Source organism: Artemia sp. Qi Xiang Cuo, chromosome 13 (assembly GCF_049724085.1).
Source record: "Artemia sp. Qi Xiang Cuo chromosome 13, ASM4972408v1, whole genome shotgun sequence".
NCBI classification, from domain to species: domain Eukaryota; kingdom Metazoa; phylum Arthropoda; class Branchiopoda; order Anostraca; family Artemiidae; genus Artemia; species Artemia sp. Qi Xiang Cuo.
In genome coordinates this window covers 39,859,655-39,885,889 of record NC_142806.1, presented here as the reverse complement: position 1 = coordinate 39,885,889, position 26,235 = coordinate 39,859,655, and the positions used below count along the sequence as shown (strand labels likewise).

General features: G+C 36.0%; 1 protein-coding gene across 2 annotated transcripts; it reads right to left on the bottom strand.

Moving 5' to 3' along the window:
* Positions 1-1,284: 1,284 nt before the first annotated feature.
* Positions 1,285-25,203, bottom strand: Adi1 (acireductone dioxygenase 1). 2 transcript variants are annotated; one of them, XM_089099409.1, is made up of 4 exons: positions 25,065-25,203; positions 10,493-10,612; positions 4,299-4,478; positions 1,285-1,480 (listed from the first exon to the last, which is right to left on the bottom strand). In XM_089099409.1, the coding sequence occupies exons 1-4, from the start codon at positions 25,086-25,088 to the stop codon at positions 1,358-1,360; spliced, it is 447 nt and encodes a 148-aa protein (XP_088955535.1). In that variant the 5' UTR covers positions 25,089-25,203; the 3' UTR covers positions 1,285-1,357. The 2 variants fall into 2 exon arrangements, with proteins under 2 accessions (XP_088955535.1, XP_088955534.1); XM_089099408.1 differs by lacking the exon at positions 25,065-25,203 and adding an exon at positions 20,662-20,806.
* Between the last annotated feature and the right edge of the window lie 1,032 nt (positions 25,204-26,235).

Here is a 26,235-nt window from a genome sequence, read left to right as displayed (position 1 = left end):
TCAAGTTTTACTCTTTATTAGGGCAAAAACATATGTTTCCTCTTAAATTCGTAAATATGTATTACACCTGTCTAAATCTTTTAGAAAGTTACTGCGTCAAATATACGATAACCGAATTCTGCATAAATCAAATTCATTCTACCTATATTTAATTTCCGGTCATTGTTCAGTATCTATAAGGACATAAGGATTTGTGTTATTCAAAGAAGATTCTCAAGATTAGGAAATAGTTAAATTAAGTAAAACAAAAATAGTTTCTGAAGGTAGATTTTGGCCGGTCCGAGTAGGGTCTTCTGCATTAGGGTAATAAATCACTTTTTAAAGGGCGGCTTTCTTCTCTTTACTTCACAGGATTTATCGTTTGCAAAAAAACGATGCTCAGAGGTTAAATGCCTTGCAAATACAGATGCATCTAAATAGTTTAAATAATTTAAAATAATTGTCTAAAATATAAAGATACAAGTCCTGTCCAGCAGTAAAGCCTGTTGAAAAGTGATAAGTTACCCGACTCTAAAGGTTCCCTCCTCGAAACAGTAGGTAAAGGCACGAATTAGGCCCATAAACTAAAGCTAAAATAGTGCCCTTTGCTTCCCAAAAATCATTTTATGTATCGATGAGTGAGCTCCTACTTATCAATGGCTTGAAAAACAAGTTACCAAGTGGCCTTGCTATAAACATTGGTGTCACTGTATCACATTCTAAGAGTTACTGATGTACCTGAGTCTTCCCATTATGTCCATGTTGGAGAGCCATGGGTGAGCTTTGATTCACCATTTCTGCTTACATCTTCGGACGTCACAGTGGTCACTCGCTGCCAACAAGAATTGTTTTAACCGTTTCTTGCTTATTCAGAAACGGTTAATGCTACAACAACTGCTCATATGCTCGATCTGGCTCCTTTTTGGAAAATCTTCACGACATTGGAGAGATGCCCATACTAAGTTTGATTTTACAGATATGCCACGTTCTTTTTGCATCTCCACTGAGGCACAGAAATGGCGTTATTTCGAAGAAATTTCATATTACGGACTTTCTCAGCTATTGAAAGAAGACTTGCTAATTACTCCTGAACTACTGTGATCTTAAAGCGTCTTGTTGAAGTGTAAATTTGTCTTTTGTTTTTTTTTCTTTTTCATATACTACGTCTTTCCCTCTTTTAAATTTTAATGGGTAATACATCAATAAAAAAAAGTACTAATAGCTACAAATAGGTTGGGATAAAAGCAAATCACCATCCTTTTATCCCCCCCAAGGGTTGGACGTGCCTATATCTATACTATTTAATTTGTACAAAACCCACTACATTCCTGTAAAACAAATCATTACAACAAATATACAAGCTTAAATATTAAATTCACTAGGCTTTCTGGCACTTCATTCGATCAATATATTTCTTCCGTTCTTCCATGCCATCAGCCGGGCGATTATAAGGAGTCCAAACAGGTTCACCAATAAAAAGGCGTCGGGCCTTTATGTAATCCTGAAAAGATGTAAGGAACAAATTCAACAATTTGATTAAAAAATGAAAAAAATCAATTGCCAAATGAATCATCTAGAGCACAAAAGGGATAAAATAATAAAAATGAAATAAACTACGCATCTCTGGTATACATTATAGTTTACACATCATCTACTGGGAAAACACTAAGGATATTTGTTTACGCTTGAGTATAGATGATGTCTTCAAGTCACTGCTGTTAGTCAACCCGACTTCAATGGACTGTTCATCGTTCCATAGTCAATATTAGTCTTTACGATTATTTTCGAAAGTTAATCCAGATTTTGTTGATACAGACATTTGAAGTTAAAAGTCAATCACGCGACAAGATGTTAACATGGCAAAAAAACTTTAATGGACGATCAATTTGGCTTCTCAAAAGAAAAGGTATTTCCACCCTATCAAATAAAAATTTAAGTGTCAAGTTGAAAAAGGTAAAAAAATATATACAAAAAAGAAGAAGAAAAGATGAGAATGGTATAGGTTGAGAAAATTCAGCGACAGTCCCTTATACTGCCCTCCCACAATAGCAGTGATGCTCTCTGGAGGAAAAATCCTAAAAAGTACAAACAGTGCTATTTGTCTTCCTGAGTTTCTTTGTTTTCTTTCGCAAGCTTGATGAAGCTGATGATAGTTGGTTCTATTTATCTAAATTCTAACTTTTTCGATAAAAAGTGTCCATAGTTGCATTAACTATACGACTAATTTGACGAAAAATAATTATAATTTATAGTTTCAATACTACATGTCTACACACCGGACATAAGATTTGTCAGGATTAAAAATATCATTCAATCATGTTTGATTCAAGTTATTTTCAAATGACTAATAAAAAAAAATACAAAAAAGAAGCTTCCCAAAAAAGTAAAGAACCATATTAAAACCAAGGAAGAATAGAAATAAAGTCAGATTACAACTCAAACTTAAAATGGACAGAAATCACTATCAATAAATAAATGAAACCCCAAAAAAAACAGAAACTAAAATGAATAATCACATCAAACATAAAGACAACACATACCACCATAGATGAATAAATGACACCTTTAACGAACAGAAAGTAAAATAAATAATAAAGCCAAACCTAAATCGAACAGAAATTACCACAAACAGGAGTAGGTTAACGACAACTAAGTCTTCTAAATACCATAGTTCCAATGGCTCTTCAATGGAAACGGTTTGTATTTTGAGCTGCATGTTTTTTTTGTATTTGCCATAGCCCAACAACAACACACAAATAAACAGGGTTTTTTTTTAAACAAAAAACAAGGCTAATCAAGATTTACAAATAAAAGTGGTACTACAGCTACCATCCCTCTTTTTTAAGTGTCATTTGGATTTCATCGTAGCAATGAAGATTACTGAAAAGAAGATTGCGATGGCATTGTTCTTCTAACGTAAAATTTATTTCTTCTTCATTTCCATTTTGACTCGTTCAGATTCTCGCTGTCGCTTGTCTTCTAACAGCACAATATTTTGTTCTTCACTTTCATTTTTGAGACGTTCTAATATTCGCTTTCGCGTGTCTGCTAACCGAACAATTCTTTATTCTTCACTTTCATTTTTGACAAGTTCAGATTCTTGCTGTCGCTTGTAATTCTCACTGCCGCTTATTTACTAACCGCATATTTTTTTTGTTCTTCATTTTCATTTTTGCAGGTGTTTTGCATGCGTCATAGATACAAAAAAACACAATACGACCACCGATGGGAAAAAAATGATCTAATTTTTACTCTTTGAATGTATATAAATCTGACGCCACTCACATAAATTTTTTCTAGCATGAATTTAATTCCTCTTTCATGTTTATCCTTCAATGACACCAAAATAACTTCGTTCTGTTCCAGGATGGTTAAGAAAATTAGGCGTGAATTCATTTTCTCCTTCCTGTGTATCTTTGCAAACGCTAAAATGACACTTCTTCATTCTAGAGGGAAAAAATTAGCGATTTTAATTGGAATTAAGCAATTCTGGCATGAATTCATTCATTCTTCCTGTTTATTCTTCATAGGCTCACACACACTAAACCATAATGTTCCTTCATTCCATTGCGATTTTGCTTGGTCTTCTAACAGCAGATTTTGTTGTGCAACGTTTCCCTTTGCAAGTCAATGTTATTTAGCTGTTTCTTGTGCCATGCCTTTTTATTTAATTGTTCAGTCATTTGTCATCTTTCGTAATTTTGCATGCGTCATACATGCTAAAAAAGATACGACCACTTTACGGGTGAAAATGATGTACTTTATACTCTTGAAATGTGCTCATAAACCTGACGTCACTCATATGAATAAGAAAAAGGCTCTAAACGAATTTTTAAAAAATATTTCTTCAGGCCAGAAAATCCCAGGGTGCGAATAAAAAAGAAAAAGAAAAAAGAGCCGCTTAAGAGAAAAAAATATATAAATATATACACGCAGAGTTGCTCGTGTAAAAATATAAAACATAAAACCGCAATAGTGGCATGACAACTTGGAATCATTGGATATGAAAAGTTTGAGGTTTATTTGGTATTGAGGTATTGGAGGCTGGGGTTTATTTGGATGTTTATTATCATCAACACTGACTCCGAAGCCCTACGTTTTAAAAGCTTTCCACCCGACTCCAAACTCACATTTCTAACACTTCGGCCCTTTAACATTATATTGGGGCAATCTCCAGGTCTATTGCCCTGCTGGTTAAAAAAAACTTGAGATAGGTTAATTTCTATCCAAGGACAACAATAAAATAGTCGGAGTATTCGACTAGACCTGATCCCGCCAAAGTGAAGTGTATTTTAAAGCTCAGAAATTAAAAAACTTACATTTTTATCACAAGTAAACCTGTGATATATGCCAGCAGGAAGCACAAGCAAATCACCAGCCTCCACAAGAATTCGGATCCATTTGTCATTCAAGTCTCTTACATCAAAATAGCCAGATCCTGCCTCAATAAAGCGAATTTCTTCATCAGTGTGAATGTGCTCAGCAAAAAACATCTTAATCTTGAATGAAACATACTAATATAAAATCAAGAGGCATACTATTTTTTATAAATTATCATAAAAATAAATGTGAGCAGTTTGATGTGCATAGTTTGATGAGAAATAAGCATAGGTACATTTTTTTTCTTAAGGCAAGTTGTTAGCATAAATTTTAAAGCTCTGAATTATCGACGACTTCAAGCGAGTTCACATCCAGAACTATCTTATCAGCATTTGGCAGCTTGAACTTCATGGCAGCTTGATTTTTATGTCAAGGGCAGAGGCGGACTGGGCCGGGGGCAAGGGGCAATTTTCCCCTGGGCTGGTCGGTTTTGAGCCGCTTCAGGCTGGTCGTTTATTTATTTATTTTTCAAGGTGAAAAAGTGCAGTCGACATAATGTTCAACAAAAAATTCAGCTTGGCAATTTTTCGGCTCTGTTATTATAGGCCTACTTACAGATTTAGCGTAGATACCAGCATCGTACCCTAGGAAGGGACGGATGCTGCTGTCAAACAGGTTCGTTCGTGGGCTGAAATGTGATAAATATAACGTGGAGGTTGTCACTTGACCCTAGGTTCACACAGATGCGATTTCACGCAAAAATGCGCATTTTTGCTCGACCCGGCAAGTTCCATGCGTCGTCCGATGCCCATTTCTGCGTTGTGACAGCTCGACGCATGCATTGAAAAATTTCAACTCATCTGGCAAAACGCATGCGTCATAGTGTTTAGAGTTGGTGGTTAGCGCTTTGACGGATGTACTGGACTGGTTTGGTATGAACAATTTTGCATTTTAGCTGCATCCGTTATGATTTTTGTTGGATTTATGTGAGTCATTCTGTCTGTGCCCGATTCCGTTACAAGCTAGTAGAAGAGTCAGCACATACTGGAGCGTCAAGGTGATCTGTTGGGAAGTGTTAAATGATAAATTTGTCTCGTTTTCCTAAGTAAAAGGATTTTCGGTTAGAAAAAGTGTAGCATTTTGGCTATAACGCTCATCAGTTTTAAACTTGTGACAAGATGGACGAGGTGACTGATGGAAAGGTTAAGGGAGTCGCGGAAAAACTGAGACTGAAGCGAAGAAAAGAACTTTCTGAGGCTGGAAAAGACCCAAAACAGAGAAAGTTATCATTTATGCGGAGAACTAAGGTCAGTAAAACTTTTTGCCGCTTTTTTTTCAACTTATGGGCTAGGATTCGAAGTTTTTTCTAAGTTGGTCTTAGATTCTAAGTATTTTTTTTGCATGACTGTCACCTTTGATTACTTAAAGGCAGATCTTGATATCAAAAAGGCTGTCAGTCTATTGGCAAGATTATTGATCAAATTAGGTACTTAGGCGACCACAGCTCGGACAGAGCCCCACCCATTCGAGGTCCGTTGAGTCGACCCTATAAGTTATTGTTGCCTCGGTTTAACTTTTGTGTTTTTATGGCTTTTTTCTTCCAGTCTTGGGAGATTAGGCCTGGCCACACGTCGCCTAAAAAGGCAGCTTTTTTTCAGCCATTTTTTCAGGTTTCACTTTCATAAAATCAAAGGTCAGTGATTGGATCGGATTTTTTCACAGTCTTTGGACTGTGGAAAAATCCTATCCGATCATTGAATCTTGATAAAACCTGGTTTTTGTTGGCGGATGGTCGAAAAGTGAATTTGAACCAAGATTCAGTGTCCTGGCTTCGGTGCCTGCGACATTTTACAGAAGTCTTGAGAGCTTCACCCTACCTTGACTGCTTGTGTGCCTAGGTGTTCTTATGCTTATATTCTATTTTTAGAACCACATCGAAGAAGCACACGACATCGACCCAGTTTCAACGGAGGGTGAGCCAACATCGTCAAATACTGTGACGCCTTCCAGACCAGTGGAGCCAGTAGCAGAGGAATCTACACCGTATTCGAATCAAACTGGAAGTGGTGACTCGGACGCGAAGCTAGCTGATGGTGAACCACCTTTGCCAGTAAGCGTGTCTATTTCCTACTCTTTACCGCCAAATTCGACACTAGCTCAGAAATTAAATTTCATGAGGTCACATCCGTTCCAGCCAACACCACCTCAAATAGAAAAGCCTAGCTTTGACTTGGCTTCAATTTACTACAGGAAACTTACCACTGGTTCCGTCTCACAATCCTGGGTTACTCTTGAAACTAGAGAGTTGACAGTAAAATCAATTTTTTGCAGCATATGCATCGCGTTTTCCGACGGAAAATTGCAGTTTTTTTCTGGGTTCACCAATTTTAGGCATGCCCATGAGAAAATCCAGACACATGAAAAGTCGAAAGTTCATATCCCTGCGGCTCAAGCTGAAAACTGCCGAGATATTGGATGGTACATAAACAGCGCTTTGGCCAGTAAACGGAAAGAACAGATCTTGTAAAACACTCAAGTACTGAATCGCGTTTTTGAGGTCTTGAAGCTGTTGGGGAAACAAGGATTACCTCTTAGAGCACATGGTGACCGGGAGAGGCTTGAGCTTCTAACAAAGGTGGGAATAAACCACGGAAACTTCATCGAAATATGACGTCCCTCTTAAGGAACATCTGGAAAAAGCAATAGAGGATAGCAGAAAAAGGAAATCGAACATGGATGCGAGTGGAAAATCCGGAGACGCAGCTAAGGGTCGTGGCTCACTCGTCCCTTTTCTTTCCAAGACGACGGTCCAGAAAGTGATAAGGAGCATTTTGAAACACATGCGGAGAGCTATAGTGAACGAAATCGGTGAAAAAAGGTACAGCATCCAAATGGACACAACTCAAGACGCTGGGGTTGTGGACCAGGCTTCTATCGTGTTAAGATATGTGAAAGAGGATGAAATTCACGAACGGCGTGCTGTCGTACCAGTTCAAGATTCCAGCGGCAAGGGTAAGAACGAACTTCTACAAGCCAAGATCGAAGAGCATGGACTTAAGCACGAAAAGATAGCTGGGGAATCGTTTGACGGTGCTTCTAACATGAGGGGCGAATTTAAAGGACTTCGTTCTCACATTAAAAACCACGTTCCAGATTCGGTTTATATCTGGTACTACAGTCGCGTTCTAAACCTTTGCGTCGTTGATTGTTGCACTGCAACAGAGGCGAGGAATCTCTTCGGCACCATGAAAAGAATTTCATGTTTCTTTGCTGAGTCGCACAAGCGAATGAGCCTGTGGCGACAACAGGTAGAGAACACAAAAGAAGGACAGTCGAAGTTGAAAAGGTTACAGAAAATCGGTGAAACTCGTTGGTGGGCAAAAGAGAAGTCACTTGTTTGGATGTTTTCCGGTGACGATTGCCTGTACTTAGATGCAGTGCACGTTTTGTCCTCATTGGAAAAACAGCAGTTTTTTCGACTCAAAAACTTCATCTGAAGCCGACTCACTGCTGAGTAAGCTTACGGAGTAAAAAACATTCTTAACCGCTCACTTGTTTCTTGCTATATTTGAAGTCATTGGCCCTATTTCAAGGTATCTCCAGACAAAAGGATTGGACTTTTTGACGGCCTAGAACATGGTTGATAAAGCAAGAAAGGATCTAGAGAGTATTTCCTTCGAAAACGTCAAAGAAAACGCCTCCAAGTTCGTGTCAAAGATCCAAGGCCTTCTAGAGACCACTTAACTGGACCTTGAAATTAGCTCAGAGCTACCAGCTTGTCGCGTTGCCAAGAAAAAGTACATCCAGGGAGAAATGGCAAAAGATTCTCGACCTGAAGATCCAGAGCAGCGATTTCGAGTCGAAGTCTTCAGGTTAGTAATTGACCAAATAACAACCAGCCTGAAAGAAAGATTTTCTGACAACAAACAGCTTATTTCCGACGTATATTTCTTGCAGCCCAATACATTCAGCCTTGTCTGTAAAGGTGAAATGCCAGAGTCGGCCCTTCGAAACGTTGCAAAGATGGCGAAGGTTTCTCATAACGAGCTGAGGTCAGAGCTGAAAAGCTTTGCCTCAGTTTACGACGGAATTATCAGCATGGGTCGTAAGAATAGCTGGGATAGGCCTGGTGCAGAGTATGAGGATGAACTTGAACTTGGAGCTGAATGTGGAGGGGCTGGTGTACGAGATTCAAGTTCCTGCAGTTCGTGCAACAACTGCATAATTTGCGTGTATTGACTGCTATTAATGCTCAATATGTGCTCATCAGCTTACGCATCAGTTTTTATGGCCTACGAATATCTGCTGACGCTTTCGTTTTCGCAAGTCAGCTGTGAAAGATCCTTCAGCAAACTGGACCTCATTAAGACAAGATTAAGAACTACAATATTAGATGATCTCTTGGAAGCATTCATGTTGATGTCATGTGAGCGGGAGCTGCTTGATTCAGTGCAGTTTGAATATGTTTTGAAAGACGTGAAAAGAGATTCGAAGACTTTAACATCGCTTTTGTCAGTGCAGTAGTTTTTTCCCCCTTTTAGTCCAGTTAATTTGTCTTGTATCTGGTCAAAATAAATATTTTGTTTTCTGATGGAAAGTTGTAAAACTCTCAATGGTGTAAAACATCCTTCTGAAGAGGACAAATACCGTGAATGGTCTTTGGCCCAGAATTTCATGATGCAGGACGAAAGCTGAAAATTTTAAACAGCTGAAAATACGATGACTCTCTCCCTTTGTGGGGAAACCTGAGCAACACCAAGTCCAACCGAGCATCAGGGAGATCTGGCACAAAAAATGACTAGCGATATCTGTCCTCTTCCTACTGTAAGCCTAATTCTTAGTTAGCGGATAGTAGCCAACTAATTTGCCTAGTGGCGCGAATTTTGGTGGGAATGACGCGGAGCGCAATTTACACTCATTGTTCAAGGCCCTTTCTGATTAATCACGAACAAGTTCCTTCTCTAAGGAGGGCCATAGGTAGGGCCATTTAACCCAAATACCCCTTTAGATTTTCGATCCCAGTCCGCCTCTGGTCAAGGGATTTAGAAACATCTGCAACTTGGTTCATTTTGTTTGAATCCAGGAGCGAAAATTGGGAGAGGAGGAGGAGATGGTTCTCCCCACCTCTCCCTCTTAGATTTTGATGTTTTTGTATTTTCTTTTTCTTATGAAAAAAAACCACACCCACACTGCATTTTGGTGAATTAACACCACTGTTTGAATTCCACAAATCCTGCACTGCCCAACATCATCTGTATAATCAGGACCAGTAAGTACTAACCAAGCATCACTAATATTCACACCACATAGCAAACTGATAGTAGCCTAATGATTTGACAGAAAATAACATGCAAACCACTATTCGGGTGGTATGTTGCGGTTGTCACCACTTATTGGTGCAAAAATGGTGCTACACCACTTACTGGAGGGGAAAGCGCCTGATAGCGCCAAATATTATAATGGGATGCCCGCGCTTACCACAACGGTTCTGTAAATATAGAGTTTGTTAGTACACATTTTACAACATACCCTGCCCCAGGGTATGGTAACGTGATCAAACGTCAAATAGCCAAACTCTAAGGCCAAGGGTACACCCAACCTGGGTCACCACTAAAAATCTCTAGCTATCTCCTTGGAAGGTAACCGGACCCCCCCCTCCTGTCGATATAATAATGACAGTATCTCGTAACTCTTTTCCTACCCTGTCTGGGCTCCTGGAAAAAATAATCTACACAACTGTAGAAAATAGCTTACTTGTAATCTTCCAAAATGTCAATTGACAAAACACATATATCAACTCTGAAAGAACAGACTCTCCCAAACTGGGTCTCAATGTAGACTAACTACTAAAAAATTGGTCCTGTACAACAGACTTTGCATAGGGGTGGACCTTCGCTTGGCCCTTGTCAATCTTCTAAATGAGCATCCAAATCCATTCTACTTTTGCACAATTTTGTCTTTCATTGGCCAAGACCTGGAACACCAAAATATAATTTAACTTCAAAGCTTACTTATTACGAAAGAATCTAGCTTACCAACCAGATTTCAACTTAGGATTGAAAATTATCTTGCAGGCAAATATAATTACAGAAAAGAAAATAGGTCATTTATCTGAAAAGAAAAGAAACAAGGGATGGAGCCCCAACAGCCATTACATAGCAAAGAAAATAAAAACAGAAAGGTGATAACTAACCTTTTCGTGGTATCCAGGGAGCTTCTCTGGAGATATTTCAACACTGTCTTCATATGTGTAACCTCTTGATCTTTTTAGCTCAATGAATTCCTTATTTTCATCAATATTTTTGGGATTAAACTGAAAAATTTAGAAGATGGCTTCAATACAAGAGTAAAAATTATGATATCATATTCCTTTTATTAAATAACCTAAAATGTGAAATATGATATCTTAATGTGCTTTTATTATGAAGGGTAAACAATTATGGATTAATTTGGAAAACGAAATGAAGAAGATAGACAATTTTCAATGATTTTAAAGGAAAATTGAAAGAAAAATCATTAAGTAAGCATGAATTTTAGTTTGGTTTGTTTTGGAGGAGATTTAGTTTGATTTAAACTAAGCATTCTGGCTTGTATCACATTTTTCGTCTTCATCTTCACGATTTTTCTGATTCCTCAGTTACAATCTAGAATACTTTTAAGTCGAGAAACCATTAGCATGCTAGGAGGTTCTAGTGTTGTAAGGACGTTTTCTCTCTTTGAAACACAAGCTTGATTGGAGTAGCTCATCAATAACCTGAACAAGTGGTTATCAAGCTTACTTAGACACTGTACCCCTTTTTACCTACCAAACATTTTGGGTATCCCTTCTCTGTTGCCGGTACTAAGTAAACTACAGCTAAAATATAAATAAAATTGCCAGTTCTAGAGTTAAATGGTTGTATTATTTTTTTGTTGGGCGGCCGCATACCCCCTAAAAATGTACCCCTTGAAAATGTTACGCGTACCACAGTTTGAGAACCACTGACTTTAACAATGGGTTATGCTGCACTATTTAGATCTCTTGCAATTTTGAATAAAAGTCCCGACGGAAAATATCACAATTTCAATATAAAAGTTCTGCTGTGAAATCTCATAATATTTGATTCACTTTACATGTCATACCACTAGCAGAAGATCACTCAAATAGATAAGGGATTTTTCTACACTTGGAATTAGGATAAATTTTGGGATTATCAAGACTATTCCACAATCAGGTTTTGTCTGAAAAAAAAAATGTTCCACATTTCTCCATGCCTTACACAAACATTCGCATCAAATTGATTGTTCTATTTGAGATTAATTACATGGTTCAGCTCTAAATTACCTAGCCCTAAATACTGCCAAGTCGAACATCCTAATTCTCTCGCAAATTTCTTAAGCTTGCTTTCGACTATTGAAAATTCATTTTACAAGGGGTTCTCTCAATAGGCCTAGTGATCGGTATATCCAGTTCTTGGGTATTCTGCTTGATGAGAATCTCTCATTGATGCGTCATATTAGTCTACTTAAGATGAAGATATCAAAAACCCTGAAATTTTTAGAAAGCTCAAAATTATTTTTCCTGGGTTATATGGATGGACGTCAGGTTTTTCTTCCTTTGCGGTACTGCTGTTTAAGGTATATAAAAAAATTATGACCCTAATTCTTGAAACAAATAGTTCCGTTACTAAGCTATTGCTTGAAAGCGTCTCTATATACTTTCATGTGTGTCGTTTTTCTTCAACTACACTGGTAATGCTCCTGTGGCCCTCAGAAGCAGTCAGTGTCTTGTCTCAGATCATTCTACATACCATCTTCGCAATCCTGGCAACACTCAAACTCCGTTCAGTCAGATTAGACTTCAATCCTCTGTCTGCCTCTCATGTTGCCTGAAATTTTCAGCCCGATTCAGCTAAAGTGTTGCTAGTTTAGGGCCTTCAGAAAAAACCGTAAAAATATCTTGATTTCTAGATTTGTTTTTAATCCCCCTGTATGGTGGACATCCCTGGACCAAGTTTGAAATGTATCTTTTATTGCGTATGGTACTTTGCTCAGGCTTAGTGTTCAGCGGGTAATCAGGGGAAAGAGCTGTCCTTTATTTTCCATTTTAGTGTGTTTTTTTCTTCGTCTTTTTGTTTTCCCCTGTATCCTCAGCCGAAGAGGCTTGCAGGGCAGGGGTGTCACTTGGGGAAATGAAAGTTTCTCCCCCTCCTAGGTTCTTTGGCCTGTCTTCTTGATAAAATTACCGTTTTAGGTTTTTAACGGAAAAAAAAATTGCGCAAATCCCTAGGTTTTGAAAAATTTATTGTGTCGCTTACAATTTCGTGAGTTGACACTAATATTGCGGGGGTACATGATAATGTATTATATTTGCTTTTGTTTTTTAATTTATTGTTGGATTGTTCAATAAATCTATTTATTTATAGTCAGTTACTTTGACTTTCAGCAAGAACCAAGAGAACCCAAGTAATATTATAAATCTATAGATATATCTACCTAATAAATCTATCCATAAAAAATTCAGGGGGAGGGGTGAAGCCCCCCCCTACGTCCTGGTCTAAATTACTATGATTTTTGGGTTGTGAAAAATTTTGTATGTTTCATTGCGTGAAAATAATCTCTAGTCATTTAATGTTAAACACATGATGACCATCTCTATTAAGATAAAAGACAAATTTACATTCAATTTCTACAAATACTTTGGATACGAAAATGCGTTTTACACTGCTTAGAAGTTTAAACTTTAGACCTATTAACAAAAGTAGCCTACAATAATACTCTACTTTATTTTTCAAAGATCCCTTCTTTTTTATGTTTTTAACAACACCAAATGTGTTCAATTTTCATCCAAACTTCAAACATTTCAGATTAGCATTTCTTAGAAACACCATGCACAGAATTGTTGTATTGACCACTAAGCTATGTCATAATAGAGGACAGATATTTTTTTATTAATACAGGCAGGGGGGGGGCTTTCAAAATCTCCATAAAATAGGCCAACCATAGTAATAATAATACTTTATATTACTCTGATGGCCAGAAGGCCATGACAATACAACCTGAAAAGTTCAATTCTAATTAATTTATACTTCATACGTGGCTATAAAGATCCTGAGAAGACACATTTTTTCAAAACCTTTCTAAACTTATAGTATTTTTCAGTTTGTGTTAGACCCATTTACTGAGGAAAATGAAAGTTCTTTGGATAATTCACATACTTAGCACGTACTTGTCCCCAGGTTTAAATACACTCAACTCTCACCTTCTGTAAATCATTGTTTTTTGGATGCAACTTTCTTTTATTTTGAACCAAACTCATATACAAAGTGAAAGAAAAGGATGGAAAAAAGATTTCAATATCCCTCAGTAGCACAGCGTCAAGTATCAACATCAAAATAGAACACTCATGTTTATGGCTACCAAAAATTTGTGATGATTCAGCTCAAAAGATTCAAGAGAACAAGGGATGAGTGAACACTGACCAGATCTTCATTCTTTGTGCTTCTTTCTAACAGTACAAATGCTATATCCTCCCCACAGTCTTTAGCACACTAGTCGTCAGTGACTGTTGATGATCTTGGGCTTGAGTGGCCTTGAAAATATTTTACACGTTATTGAAAGTTTAAATATTATTGTTTGGATCCTCTCATAGTCTACCAGTCCTTCCAGACTCCATTTCCTTTGACTGTAGTTGAATTTAGGCATCAGTATTTGTCCAGGGAGACACCTCTGTTTTTATGATTTGATGAGTTGAATGATGACTGTTGAAGATTCACTATTTCAATCTTTTTTTCTTCATGTATTCCCATGTCCTCTACACATGTGTATTCCTCTCGAGTTCTCCAGACATGATTTTGGCCTCCAAATGAAGTAAAAAAAAAACTATAATAGAGTACTTGCATCAATTTTAAGTTTGATTTTATTTATTTGTTTTCTTATGGTAGTATGGCCATGAAAGAGGTTTGGCCATGAAAGAGGCAGAGAAACAAGTAAATTATGAATTACAAATTTCTCTGTCTCTTCCATGACCTTTCATTAGGAGCCTTAAAATAATTTCTTGAAAACCCATGAGACATAGAGACAGAAAACATGGGCAAATCAAGATCAAGCACTTCATTTAAGCGATTCATTTATGGATTTAGAGGCAGAAACGTGGGTATTCCCAATAACAGATTTTCAGCATCACAAATTACTTCAAAATAGTCCCCATCAAAACCTAGAGAAATCCGATGAAAGTTAACCCAAACAGACAAATAAAAGACATCTTTCGAAATTTCTATTCACTCAAAAATTTAATAACAGAAAAATTTGAGAATACAGATGGTTGAGCTTCAATACTAAAGATACAGTTTGCTGCATTCCATGTGGACTTTTTCCACAAATAGGGACCTAAATCAAATCAAAATCAAATCCTTTTATTCTAATAAATCACTTTAATGGTCAGTGCCAAATTACGGTTTGTATCACAAGTTCATATCATGAATCAATATAATATAATGGTAGAAACAAAAAAGTAAATATACAAATTTATTAGAGGCTAACATTGTACTCGTGCACGGAACTCGGGACAAATGTTCTTTCATACCGCATACGTTTCGCGTTTATTTCTGTTAACTTTGGGATTGATCTCAGAAAACAAACTGGTAAAAGAAGGACGTAGGGACTGTAATGGTCTAAGTCAGACACTGCATAGATGTGAACACAGTCAAAGACGCATGCAGTGCATGGTTAAATGTATAGAATTTAATAAAAGGAACAAACATAGAACATCAGTAGAATATGAAAACAAGAGTTTGATTAGGAAATTACAAAAACTTTGCTACAACCTCATATAATAAACTTTTTAGCCTTGCACAATCTGGCATTTAGAGGTCATTGCAAGTTACTTGACCTGGGTCAAAGCAAAAATAGTAGTAATTTTATAGACCTAAATTGTTATCCAAATATGATTTGACACTAAAAGAGCACTTACATCTTAATGAAACACTAAGTGACAAAAAAAAATCTGAACTACAAGCTTCAAAATGAATTGATCACATTGATTTCTAAAAGTTATTTGTGCAATCACATACAGAATAAAACAAGCAAAATGGTATGCCTATCAACTTGCTTGTACTAGAGATCCAAATTGTTTGGAACAAATGCTAATATATTGACATTTTGAAGTTCCTCAACTGGGACAGTAAAGGGATATTTTGTTAATCTTAATGCCATAACAACAGGAGATTATTTAACAAATTAAACATCATAGGAAGTGCATATACTGTCTAAGCAAAGATCAATATGGTTTCAAAGCATTCTGTTTTACCAGGTCACTTTGTATGCAAGGAATTGTAATAGAAACTTCGGAGGGTATTCATTCAAATAGGAATTGAAAGTTCTAGTGCCCTTTTTAAGAGTCAAAACTGATTGGAGAGCAACCAGGGAACCAGCCGCAACATTTCCTAGCTGCTCTTCACTCAAAGACATCTGGTGAAGATTTTGACATAGCCGTTTATTCAAAATAGTTGAAATGCCCAATAACCTTGCCCCAAGGGATGACATGACCCCCACAACACATGGGACAAAGGCTGTAAGCTGTGCAAGTTGCCCATGGTCTACATATAAGTTTTGTTATTGGGAAGAGAGGGCAAGTTCAATTCTGGGTCTCCAAAAAGGCTTAAGCTATAAAAGTGAAACTTTCAAGGAATGTTAAGGGGGTTTCAAACTGATTAAAAGACACCACGTGCTTCCAGGTTTTCAAAACAGAATATCTGCAATATCTCATGGATGACTAAGAATATTAAGTTGAAACCTTAGAGGCAAGTTGAGGGCATTTAAGATTACATCAAATGACACTAGACACCTAGACAACTAAATCGAAGACACCCCACCCCCCTCACCATATCTCAGGAACAGCTAAGGGTATTAAGTTGAGATTTTCAGTGAACGTTGAGAGGGGGACTGAACTAACTAAAATACACCATTTGTATCCAGGTTGTGAAAAGGTCATATCTGTAATATCTCAGACTAGGCCAAATTAAGGTTCCTTTCTATTATTATTTTGTGTCACTAATAAATTTAAGGATTCTTACAAAGGTAATTTTGATGATATTCATAGTGCTACTGCTGCCCACAATGAACATATTTTTGGATTTTAGTGATACTTTTGACTCTGTAACCCACAAAAATCATGGTAAAAGATGGTATACCTGTTTGACTAGTAGGGCTGACGAAGGCCCAACAAAAGCATTGAAACTTAACTGTAAGAGTGCTGGGTTAAGAAACTTAACCCTTCAATGTGGAGAATGGTGCAAGACAGCAATGAAAAATGTCTCTTTTTTTGCTTACTATTGAATATACTGGATTTGATAAAGAACATTCTTGAATTTTCAGTGTATTGTTTATTGGTATGGGCAACAATGAGCCTGAGTTGGATAACTTTGTTGCTCTAACTGTTGATCCAGCAACTGTCCAAGCAATGACAATCAAATACCACATTTTTCTCAGCTGCTGGGTGTAAAAACCATCATGGTCAAAACTAAAGTTACAGACCTAAATATTGAAGTGTAACAACTAACCAAAGAAAAATAATTTCTTATTTTTGTTTTAACTTTAAGAACTGCTATGAAACTTGTTCAATATCAATTTAGAATTTAATTATTAGATCTTAGATATATAGGTCACTATTTATCTACCTAAAGGAGACCAGAACCCAATTTAAGGTGTAGAATAAATACTCTCAAGGGCATTCTTATGTTCTAGTAATAGTGTGACAAGCTTGATAAAGCTTACTGTATTTTGGTACAGAAACAAAGAAAGCTTTATATATATATATATATATATATATATATATATATATATATATATATATATATATATATATATATATATATATATATATATATATAGCATCATGCTCTACCAGCAGTCAGTTTGGTCTTGGTTTTTGCTTGTCTCTGTACTCAGGCATCAATATCATGATAGTAAAATAGGAAAAATTGTCATGTCCACTCTACAGTTTGTAATCCTTCTCAAGATTGCAACCAGCTCAATCTGACAGATTCTTGAACTTTTACAAAAGCTTTTACACAGATCTATAGCTGCTTAGTCACCAGTACCTAATGCAATGAACATGCTGAACAGGACATTAACAAAAGTCGGCTTCTTTCAATGGTTCTGACAATAGCTTGTCAATGAGTTTGATATAGTAGCTAACTTCTTAAAACTCAAAAATGATACTTAAATGGTCAACAATGTACTTTTTGGTATTTTTTACCAGAAAATTCATTTCTTCTCCAATCTCTGCTATTCTGGTATCTGGTCCCCTCTGGAAATTTTTCTACCGGTACCCTTGCATTCTACTGCCCATATTATCTCCCTGATTTTACTGGTGTAAAATTGTTTAGTAGAATTGTTTGTTTGTTGACTAAGCAGCAAGTCATGGCAGATGCAAATGCGGTCACTAGCACCAATGGGAGGGAGGTACTCAGTATTATCCTTCTTCATGACAATGCATGACCTCACTTTGCAGGTCAGACCCACAATGTGTTAGACAGTTTTGGCTGGGATTTTTTAGACTACCCACCCAACAGTCCTGATCTTTGGCTGAGTGATTATCATCTGTTTCTCCACATCAGTGGTAACCATTACAACAATGTAAAAACGGCAGTGAATTCTTGGTTATTGGAGCAGTTGGCAAGTTTTTATGAAAAGGTTATTTTAAAATTAGTTGAAAGGTTATGATACGTTTGAATAAACTTGACAACTAAGCTGTCAAATAGAGTAAAGTTTGTACTTTCTGAAAATAAATTTACTTTTCTGAAATTATCTTTTGTTGTGTACTAATCTTCAAACAGACCTCATTTAAAAAACACCCTTGTATTTACGTGTTTGTCTGGCCTTATTGGGGAGTGGCTGGGATGCAATTATAATTGGAGTGATTATATTTGGGAAGAATATTGAATGGAAAATGTAATTTTCTTTTTCTTTTCTTCTATCTAATTTATGCCTCTTCTATCTAATATACCAAAAAGGACACCAAAAATAAAATTTAAATTGTTATTTTGGTTATATGGAAATTTATACAGCCATATATGACTTAAAATATTAGGAAAAATCAGGAATTTAGTTACTAATGAAAAAAATTGAATTTTTAATTTTATTTTTTTACTTGCAGTTGCAGGCACTACATTTAAAAATAAACAACATGTATGTAAAATCTGAAGAAAATAAGGAAAACAAATATCATAGAGCTCTAGAAAGTGTTACCTTTTTGATTGAGGAAGCAGAAGCAAAACACAACCATTAATTGGCAGTAAACTGGATGAAATTCCAGTGATTGAACTAGTAAAATTATTCAAAAATATAGGCAATCCCTAATATCTTGTTATCAAATAGGAACTGGAAAGAAGTGTATGTATCATGGAATAGACTAGCTAAAACTATAAGCTAGGCATTGATTTCTTTAGCATTAACAACTAGAAAAAACTTGACCTATGTACCCTAATGTACTGTAGAGAGAGAGGAGATGTCAACCTTGCATTTAAGATGATGACCATTGACACCATCAAGCCCATTTTTGATCACAGTGAATACACCAGAAACATGAGGAAATCCTATAAAACTGAATCAAAAATTTAGCAGAAAGTACAAGAAGTTCAACTTCTTTACCAATTACATTGTTCCACTGTGGAATTCACTTAGCAAATCCATGTTGGCCAGATAGTTGATAGCTTCAAGGTTGGTGTTGACCATGATTGGAGTGGCAAGTCATTGAAGATGCAGTGGGACAAACCAGCAATCATGAAGTAGGATCTATTAGATGCCACCACCCTCTTTAGCCCTATGTATACCCAGCCAGCAATACATATAGTGAACACAACAACAAAACCAAAGTGTCCTGTAAATATGAAAATTGTGTTAAGTGTCATGTTGTTATGAACTGTTGTCCTGTATATATGTGTAGATAGTGATAATCCAACCGTGACATGAAGATTATCAAGTCAACATTACCTGGCAACATCTACAGGTTCTTCAAACTTAGTCAGTAGAAGATGCAATTTAAGGTAATTAAAATTATTCAACACTTCAAATTATTAGTGGTTGAGTAACCTATAAGATCATCTTTTTGGAAGCATTAAATTTTTTATTTTGTTATATTTATTACGCCAAATATTTATTACAGAAGCATTACTTTTATTACTTAACTTGCATCACATAAAGTACAGATATTCAATCAGCTGTTTTAATTCAGGAACCAGAAAAGAAATACAGACATGACACATACAAATGTAACAAAAATGAATTAGGCCTGTATTGAAATCACTTAGCCTGTTAAGCTTGACACATGGTAAGCCATTAGACCAGCCCATATAGGAATAAACATTAAATATTGCATAATGGAAAACTTGAGACATGTCTTCCCTGAATGATTTTTTGGAGGTGTCAGCAATATCTTTCAACTTGTCCATTTAAAAAGTGCTATTAAATTTACTTAATTATTTTCTGTATGTTTTTTTTTTCATGGTTTGGAAACATTATGAAACTTTGTGCATAACTTCTGAGCTTTAATATATTATAGCAACCAAAAGAAAAATTGTAAAAAATCTCAGATTTCAGGTACTACAGTACTGAATAGGTCATGAAAAGAGCTAAGATGAAGCCAAGTGGAAAAAATGTTTTCATTTTGATGCCCATGGTACTTTAGCCATTTTTTTACACTAAGTAGGCTAATCATGGTTCATAGGGCCTAATCATCTACAACTTCTTTCTGCTTTAACAAAGAGCAAATATTCCTCCTCAACCCCCTCTTATGCACAAATATAGCCTATAGCCCAGCCCAAACTATTTATTTTCCAAGTTTTTTTCTGGTTGTTGATTTTGTCACAGTCAATTCAATTTATGGGTAAACCAGTTCAAACAAGAGTGATGCTAACAGCAGTATAAAGTGGTATCTAAAATAAGAGAAACAGTTATCATCTTTGAGGGTCTGTAAAGGGCTTAAAACTGGATTTCTGAGGAGCCTAAAGCAATTATTATATTCAGAAAGAGCATAAAAGAAGGCATTGAGTGGTATGCTCACCTTATTCCTAGCTCAGAAATTTGAATTTCTCCAAATTTACCTAGTGTTTTACATAGCTTAGGTCTAGCATAGGCTATAAGAGACCATTAGAGTGGGATAGGGATGAACTATCAAACATGTAAAAAAAACAACATAAAGATGAACATTAGGCTACAAGCAAAATTAGCTAATAATCTAATATGTATCTCTTTTGTCGTAGGCATGTCTCCTTCTGGAGAGTCACTATTCTGGACCTTTACCTTCTATACTAGTGAGTTTAGACCTAGCTAAGCCCATCTTAGGCTAGCCTACTGTAATTTTAAGCATTCAATAATACATACTTTCCAACAAAGAACACCAGTTTTAGCACTTAATTCTTCAGATTTAATAAAAGTTGGTGGATTCAAGTGTAACTCATTCCTTTCGTCATCGTAAACGGAGCTCATATACCAACTTTTCACCATTATCACACCACACGTCGTGAAATTTCAAATATAAACCAACTGTGGAGTTGTCAACTAAGTCGAAATATGAAGAATGAAAATAAATCCGAAAAAAGACTGATTTCGGCTGAAAACAGTGAAATACGGAAATCTTTTTTCTGCTCTATAGAGAGCTCTAGTGAATCCAACCTCATTTTGTAGTCTACATGCATGACAGTTTTCCCCAGGGGCGAATCTCCAGCATTTTTATTGGGGAGGGGGGGGCCAAGAGGGGTCCATGTCTGGATAGTCAAAGGACATGGGATGTATAATATATTTTTTCACCACATTATTGGGGGCAACTGCTCCCCCCTTGCCACCCCCAAATGACGCCCCTGGTTTTCCCCTAAGATTAATTAAAAAAAATCCACACAAGAATTTTTTTAAAGAAAAGTTAAGAGCTACATTTAACCTTAGAGAAGCGAAAATAAAGTGAGATAGTAATTCAAGCCTAAAACAAATATAATTTACTAGCAATAAATAAGTGAAACCCAAAAGAAACATAGAGTACAATAATAATCAAGCTACGCTTTAACTGAACAGAAACTATAACAAACAAAAGTAAAGCTAACTTCCCTTATGCCTCGTAAAAACAGAAAGTTACTTGCTGCTTACTGAAAAAAATCCTAATTTTGAACTGTGGGTTTTCCATTTGTCATAACATCAAAGAAAAAAAAATTGTGTTAGCCAATTTTACTACATGAAAGATCTAATGCAATGCAGTTTGACAGTTTAATATATATTAACATTGATTCCGGAAAATCTGAGTAATTTTGCATTGATTAAAGCCATAAAAGACAAAACGTTGCGCCTTACTGAAAATAATTCTTATTTTGAAGTTTGTGTTTTTATTTGTTCTTTCACCAAGAAATGAAAATCATCACTTAAACCAAGGCTACTTTGAAAATCTAATGAAATACAGATTGTTAGTTTAATATATATATATATATATATATATATATATATATATATATATATATATATATATATATATATATATATATATATATATATATATATATATATATATATATATATATATGATATACATATACATATAATTTATCAAGGTTATAAAAGATAAAACATGTAAAACAAAAATTTACAGTAAAGTGCGAACGATGTCCTGGTCTTTACGAGACACAAGGAGCGTTGACCCTATTCTTGTTTTCTGTAGTTTTGTTTGTTTTAAGTCTAACTTGATTATTTATTTTAATATTTGTTTGTTTTGGGTTACAATTAATTATTGATATTGATAGTGATTCATGGTTGTTTTACACATGCATTATTTACATTACGGTTGAAAATCTTCCATAATTTTTGGTCTTCTGTAAGGTTAAAACCATTCTGACCACTGTCAAAATCCCCTCAAGATGTCTTAAAGGTTTTAACTTAATTTTTTTAAGCGTTCTTAGGATATCACAGACAAACGCTTTTGGCATCCTTCAATGTACACAGTACCTTTCGAATTAGTGGTAAACCTCCCTCAATATGCCATGAATGTATTAACTTAGTATACTGGGCCATTCCCAAAATGTTTCACATACGTTCTTCCGACTATCTGGCTGCACATAGCGTCTTTTGATTAAGCTAAAAAAACCCAACAGCATGCCTTAAAAGTTTCAACATAATACCCACACACGTTCCTAAGATCCAGCCGATATCCTCTTTTGACAACAATGGATGCATATAATTTATTTTGATTTAGTTGAACATATCCTAAAAGTCTAGCTCGTTAAAGTAGCTAGAATACAAAGTAATTCAGAAAACTTAGTCTGAAACAGGGTAATTTGCCATTATGGTGCAAGTATAATTATATGTTGTGCTTACCTTGAACGAAAATTTGGTTGACGCATCCTTTACCCTTTTTGAAACCACATTGTTCTTCTATAAAAGCTTATCCAAAAGCGTGATTAACTGCGAAATCATGTGAGCACAGATCGTTGTGTAGAGATGAAAAAGATTCTCCGAGAAAATTATCCAAGGCCGTACCGAGTTCGTGTCAAAAGAGGCATAGTGTTCTTCATGGGATGCTATATTTGTCATTTTTTTCCAAATAAATGATTGTGCTCCTAAAATTGTTTTAGTGGGTCTTTATCCGATCGGCACATATGAAGAGTTATATTTCACACAAGTTATTAGAGACCGTTCACGACTGGTAAAAGTAGTTTTTTACTAATGCCTCAAAGATTGCCTCATATATTACATTCCAGAAGGAAGCCAAATTATTCAGCTACACATTTTTTTTGGTTTAAGCCCACAAAGCAAACTCTCATCACAAATTGCTTCAATACCTTCGCCGTTCAGTTACAATATGAACATCTTCACATGGCACAATGAGATATTCTCAAGCATCAATATCTCTCAAGCACCAAAATCAAAAGACATCAAGTCCATAAGAATCGTTTTTTCTGGGGGAGGGGCTTAAGCATATGTTTTAAACTAAATAGTATCGTTTTTTCTTCCCTAGCACAAAAAAAGCAAATTGGTTTCATAGAATGTTATACAAGGATAAATGATTTTCTGTTTACTAGTAAAAATCACTACCACAAGCCCAGATGGGACAAATTCATGGTAAAGAGTCAAAAAACAAAAACAGGACAATAACATCGAGACAAGTTTTAAAAAAGGGTATTACAACTGACCAAAGGATACATATCAAGCTCAAAATCACTCAGATTTTTGGTGTTAATCATGATTTTTTGACACAGTAGTAAAAACAGCATTGGTTAATAATTGCAGCAATCAGCCTTAACAAAGACAGACTCTCTATATAATCATATAGAAGGCACAAAACCATCATTGAAAAAAAAAACATTAACGAAAGAGATATGAACCCTTACCATTCAATTTTTTAGTCTGACGCTTAACCGTCTGAACTAATAAGACTGGTAACTTGATTTAATTTATTGACCCTTTAACAACATGATAGTGTAACCTACGGTCGTTTTCCCAGGGACTATGGAGGGTCAAGCCATCATCAAAGGCATCGCAATTGAACCTTTCAACTGTGCTGAAAAAGTGGCTTTCTCAGAATTTCGATCAGACGACTTTATACGAAGGGAGCCTTTTGGGGAGAGGGGTGAGCTGCCATCCAATTTTTTGGTAACTTAAAAAGAATACTAGCAATTTAAGCTTTGGTTCGAATGAGCCAATAAACGTCTCTCTATTGTAAATTATTTGGAATACAAATTCGAGAAGCCTTTTCCTGGTGTCTCGTTTCGAACCGAGTCAGCCATGTAAACGTCAACGGGAGCTTCTCTAGGGGGTCTTCTGAGAGGACTACAACTTGTCGTGTGAACGTTTTTATTCCCAGGCCAGCGAATCGCCAATAGTTCCACAATAACAAATACTATGTGTAAGAAATTGGGCCTTTCAACTATGATGAGCAAAATGAATATCTCAAAATTTTGATTGGATTACTTTGAGAAAAAAGGGGAGAGGGGCCAGGCTGCTCTCCAATCTTTTTGGTCACTTAAAAAGGGAACTAGAAATTTTAATTTACTATAGAATGAGCCCTCTCAAGATATTTTAGGACCACTGGGTCGATGCGATCATGGCTGAAAAAAAAACACGCATCCGTGATTCTAGCAAAAAATACAAAATTTAGCATTTTTGCAGATAAGATTTTCTAACTTCTACAGTTGGGTTTTCTGATACGCTGAATATGATGGTGTGATTTTCTAATACATTTATGGGGTAGTTCCCCCTTTTTCTTGAAAATCAGGAAAATTTTCGCAGGCTCGTAGCCTTTAACCGGTAAGACTAAAATTAATAAAACTTTGCGTATTTAAAATCAGCGTAATAAGCCGATTCTTTTGATATATCTATTGGTATGAGAATTCTGTTTTTTAGAGTTTTGGTTACTATTGAGCCGGGTACCTCCTTACTTACAGTTCGTTACCACAAACTGTTTGATTATGACCTAACTTAATATTTTAACCAAAATGAGCTTTGTAAGACGGTCGAGCTTACTACGAGACGCGCATACGCCATAAGAAAGGCACCTGGTCCTTCGGACAAACTCCTCTCCCGCATTGTCGGCATTTTTCTATTTTCCATACTATTCTATATTTTAAAATATAACTCTCCTTCCATTTCTTGGTTGGGAGGGGGGATGGTGGTAAATTCCCCAACTCCAAAAAAAGTATTGTCGGCTTACTATGTATTTTATTAAGAATTCATGAAGGCTTTTTTTATGAAGATATGTTTGGTCTGACCTAAACCTATGAGGAAAAGAACTATCAACTTAATGATCTTACCAGGAAGCTCGTATTTTGTGCCATCTGTTAGGACTAATATAAGAAACACTTCTGCTTGTCTACCTAGTTCCCTGCTCATACCAACATAAAAACTTGCCCCTTTTCTATCTGATCCATACACGAAAATTTGGTCATTGCACTGAAATGAAAAAGATTCGATAAAAAAATTATCAAATGTCGTACTAAGTTTTCATAGTTAACACAACTTCCCGAGTTATGATTAGAAAGATAAACAGTTCACTAAATATTTTTAGATCCAGGTTGCCACCACAACGAAATAAAAATCACCAGTTTTTCACCAAGAAAATCCCCTAAGCCCACCAGTTTTTCACCAAGAAAATCACCAGAAAGCACCAGTATTTCACCAAAATCACCACAAAATCACCAAAAACCGGTGGTCAATAATGATAGTCTTCACACCAAAAAGACGCGTTGGGCACTCTGGGCCAAGACATTATGTTTTTCAAAGGCTACAGCTCAACAAGGAGAGAATTTATACCAAAAACCGGAATTTCAGCCGAAACTGGCATTGTGACCTAAAATCATGTTTCTGGACATAAAGAACCTTTCTGTTTATTTAACTCCTATTTTACTTCTCTTTGTCTTTGCTTTGTAAAATCTTTCCTTTTTCTTTTTTCTAAATTTCAATTGAAGAGAATAACCGCAATAATCCTCTTTTGTCCTCAAGTCAAATTTCATTTGCTTATGAGCGTTTTTGATCCCCCTGCCGCAGTTGTTATACTTAATGTTAAACTTTAGCTCTGAAAAAGACCTCTCAAATGGTGTCGATTTCTTATATGTTTCTTTTACTTCTGCAAAATTGCCATGGGTCAAGTCTAAGCTGAAATATCAGACAAGCGGAGATAAATCTTATTTCCTTGGTTTCTTTGACAAGAGCCCTACTCTGGCCGACCATCTAAATACTGCGATTTGGAGATATCATACAAAAGAAACATCTTAGCAAAAAACGCATGGGCCAGAAAGCACGCAATTCTACCAGCTAGTAAAAACAGATTTCATTATTAAGTTTTTAACAGCTGTTGCAAACCCTTTTGCAAACCCACAACTTCACAGAATGTACCTGGTGGGTTACCCTCCTCCCCCTGTAATAAATTTATTGTCGCTGGCTCCGCTAATTAATGCTTAAGTTCGCGACCTCAGGAATGAACGC

Bases quoted from the DNA above. Each gene is read 5' to 3' on its own strand.
- Adi1 (XM_089099408.1), bottom strand. From the start codon at position 20,784: ATGGTGAAAAGTTGGTATATGAGCTCCGTTTACGATGACGAAAGGAAT. The intron at 10,613-20,661 runs GTATGTATTATT...TAAATTTTTCAG, and splicing joins CTGGTGTTCTTTGTTGGAAA to TTTAATCCCAAAAATATTGA. The intron at 1,481-4,298 runs GTAAGTTTTTTA...ACATCTTTTCAG, and splicing joins GGTTTACTTGTGATAAAAAT to GATTACATAAAGGCCCGACG.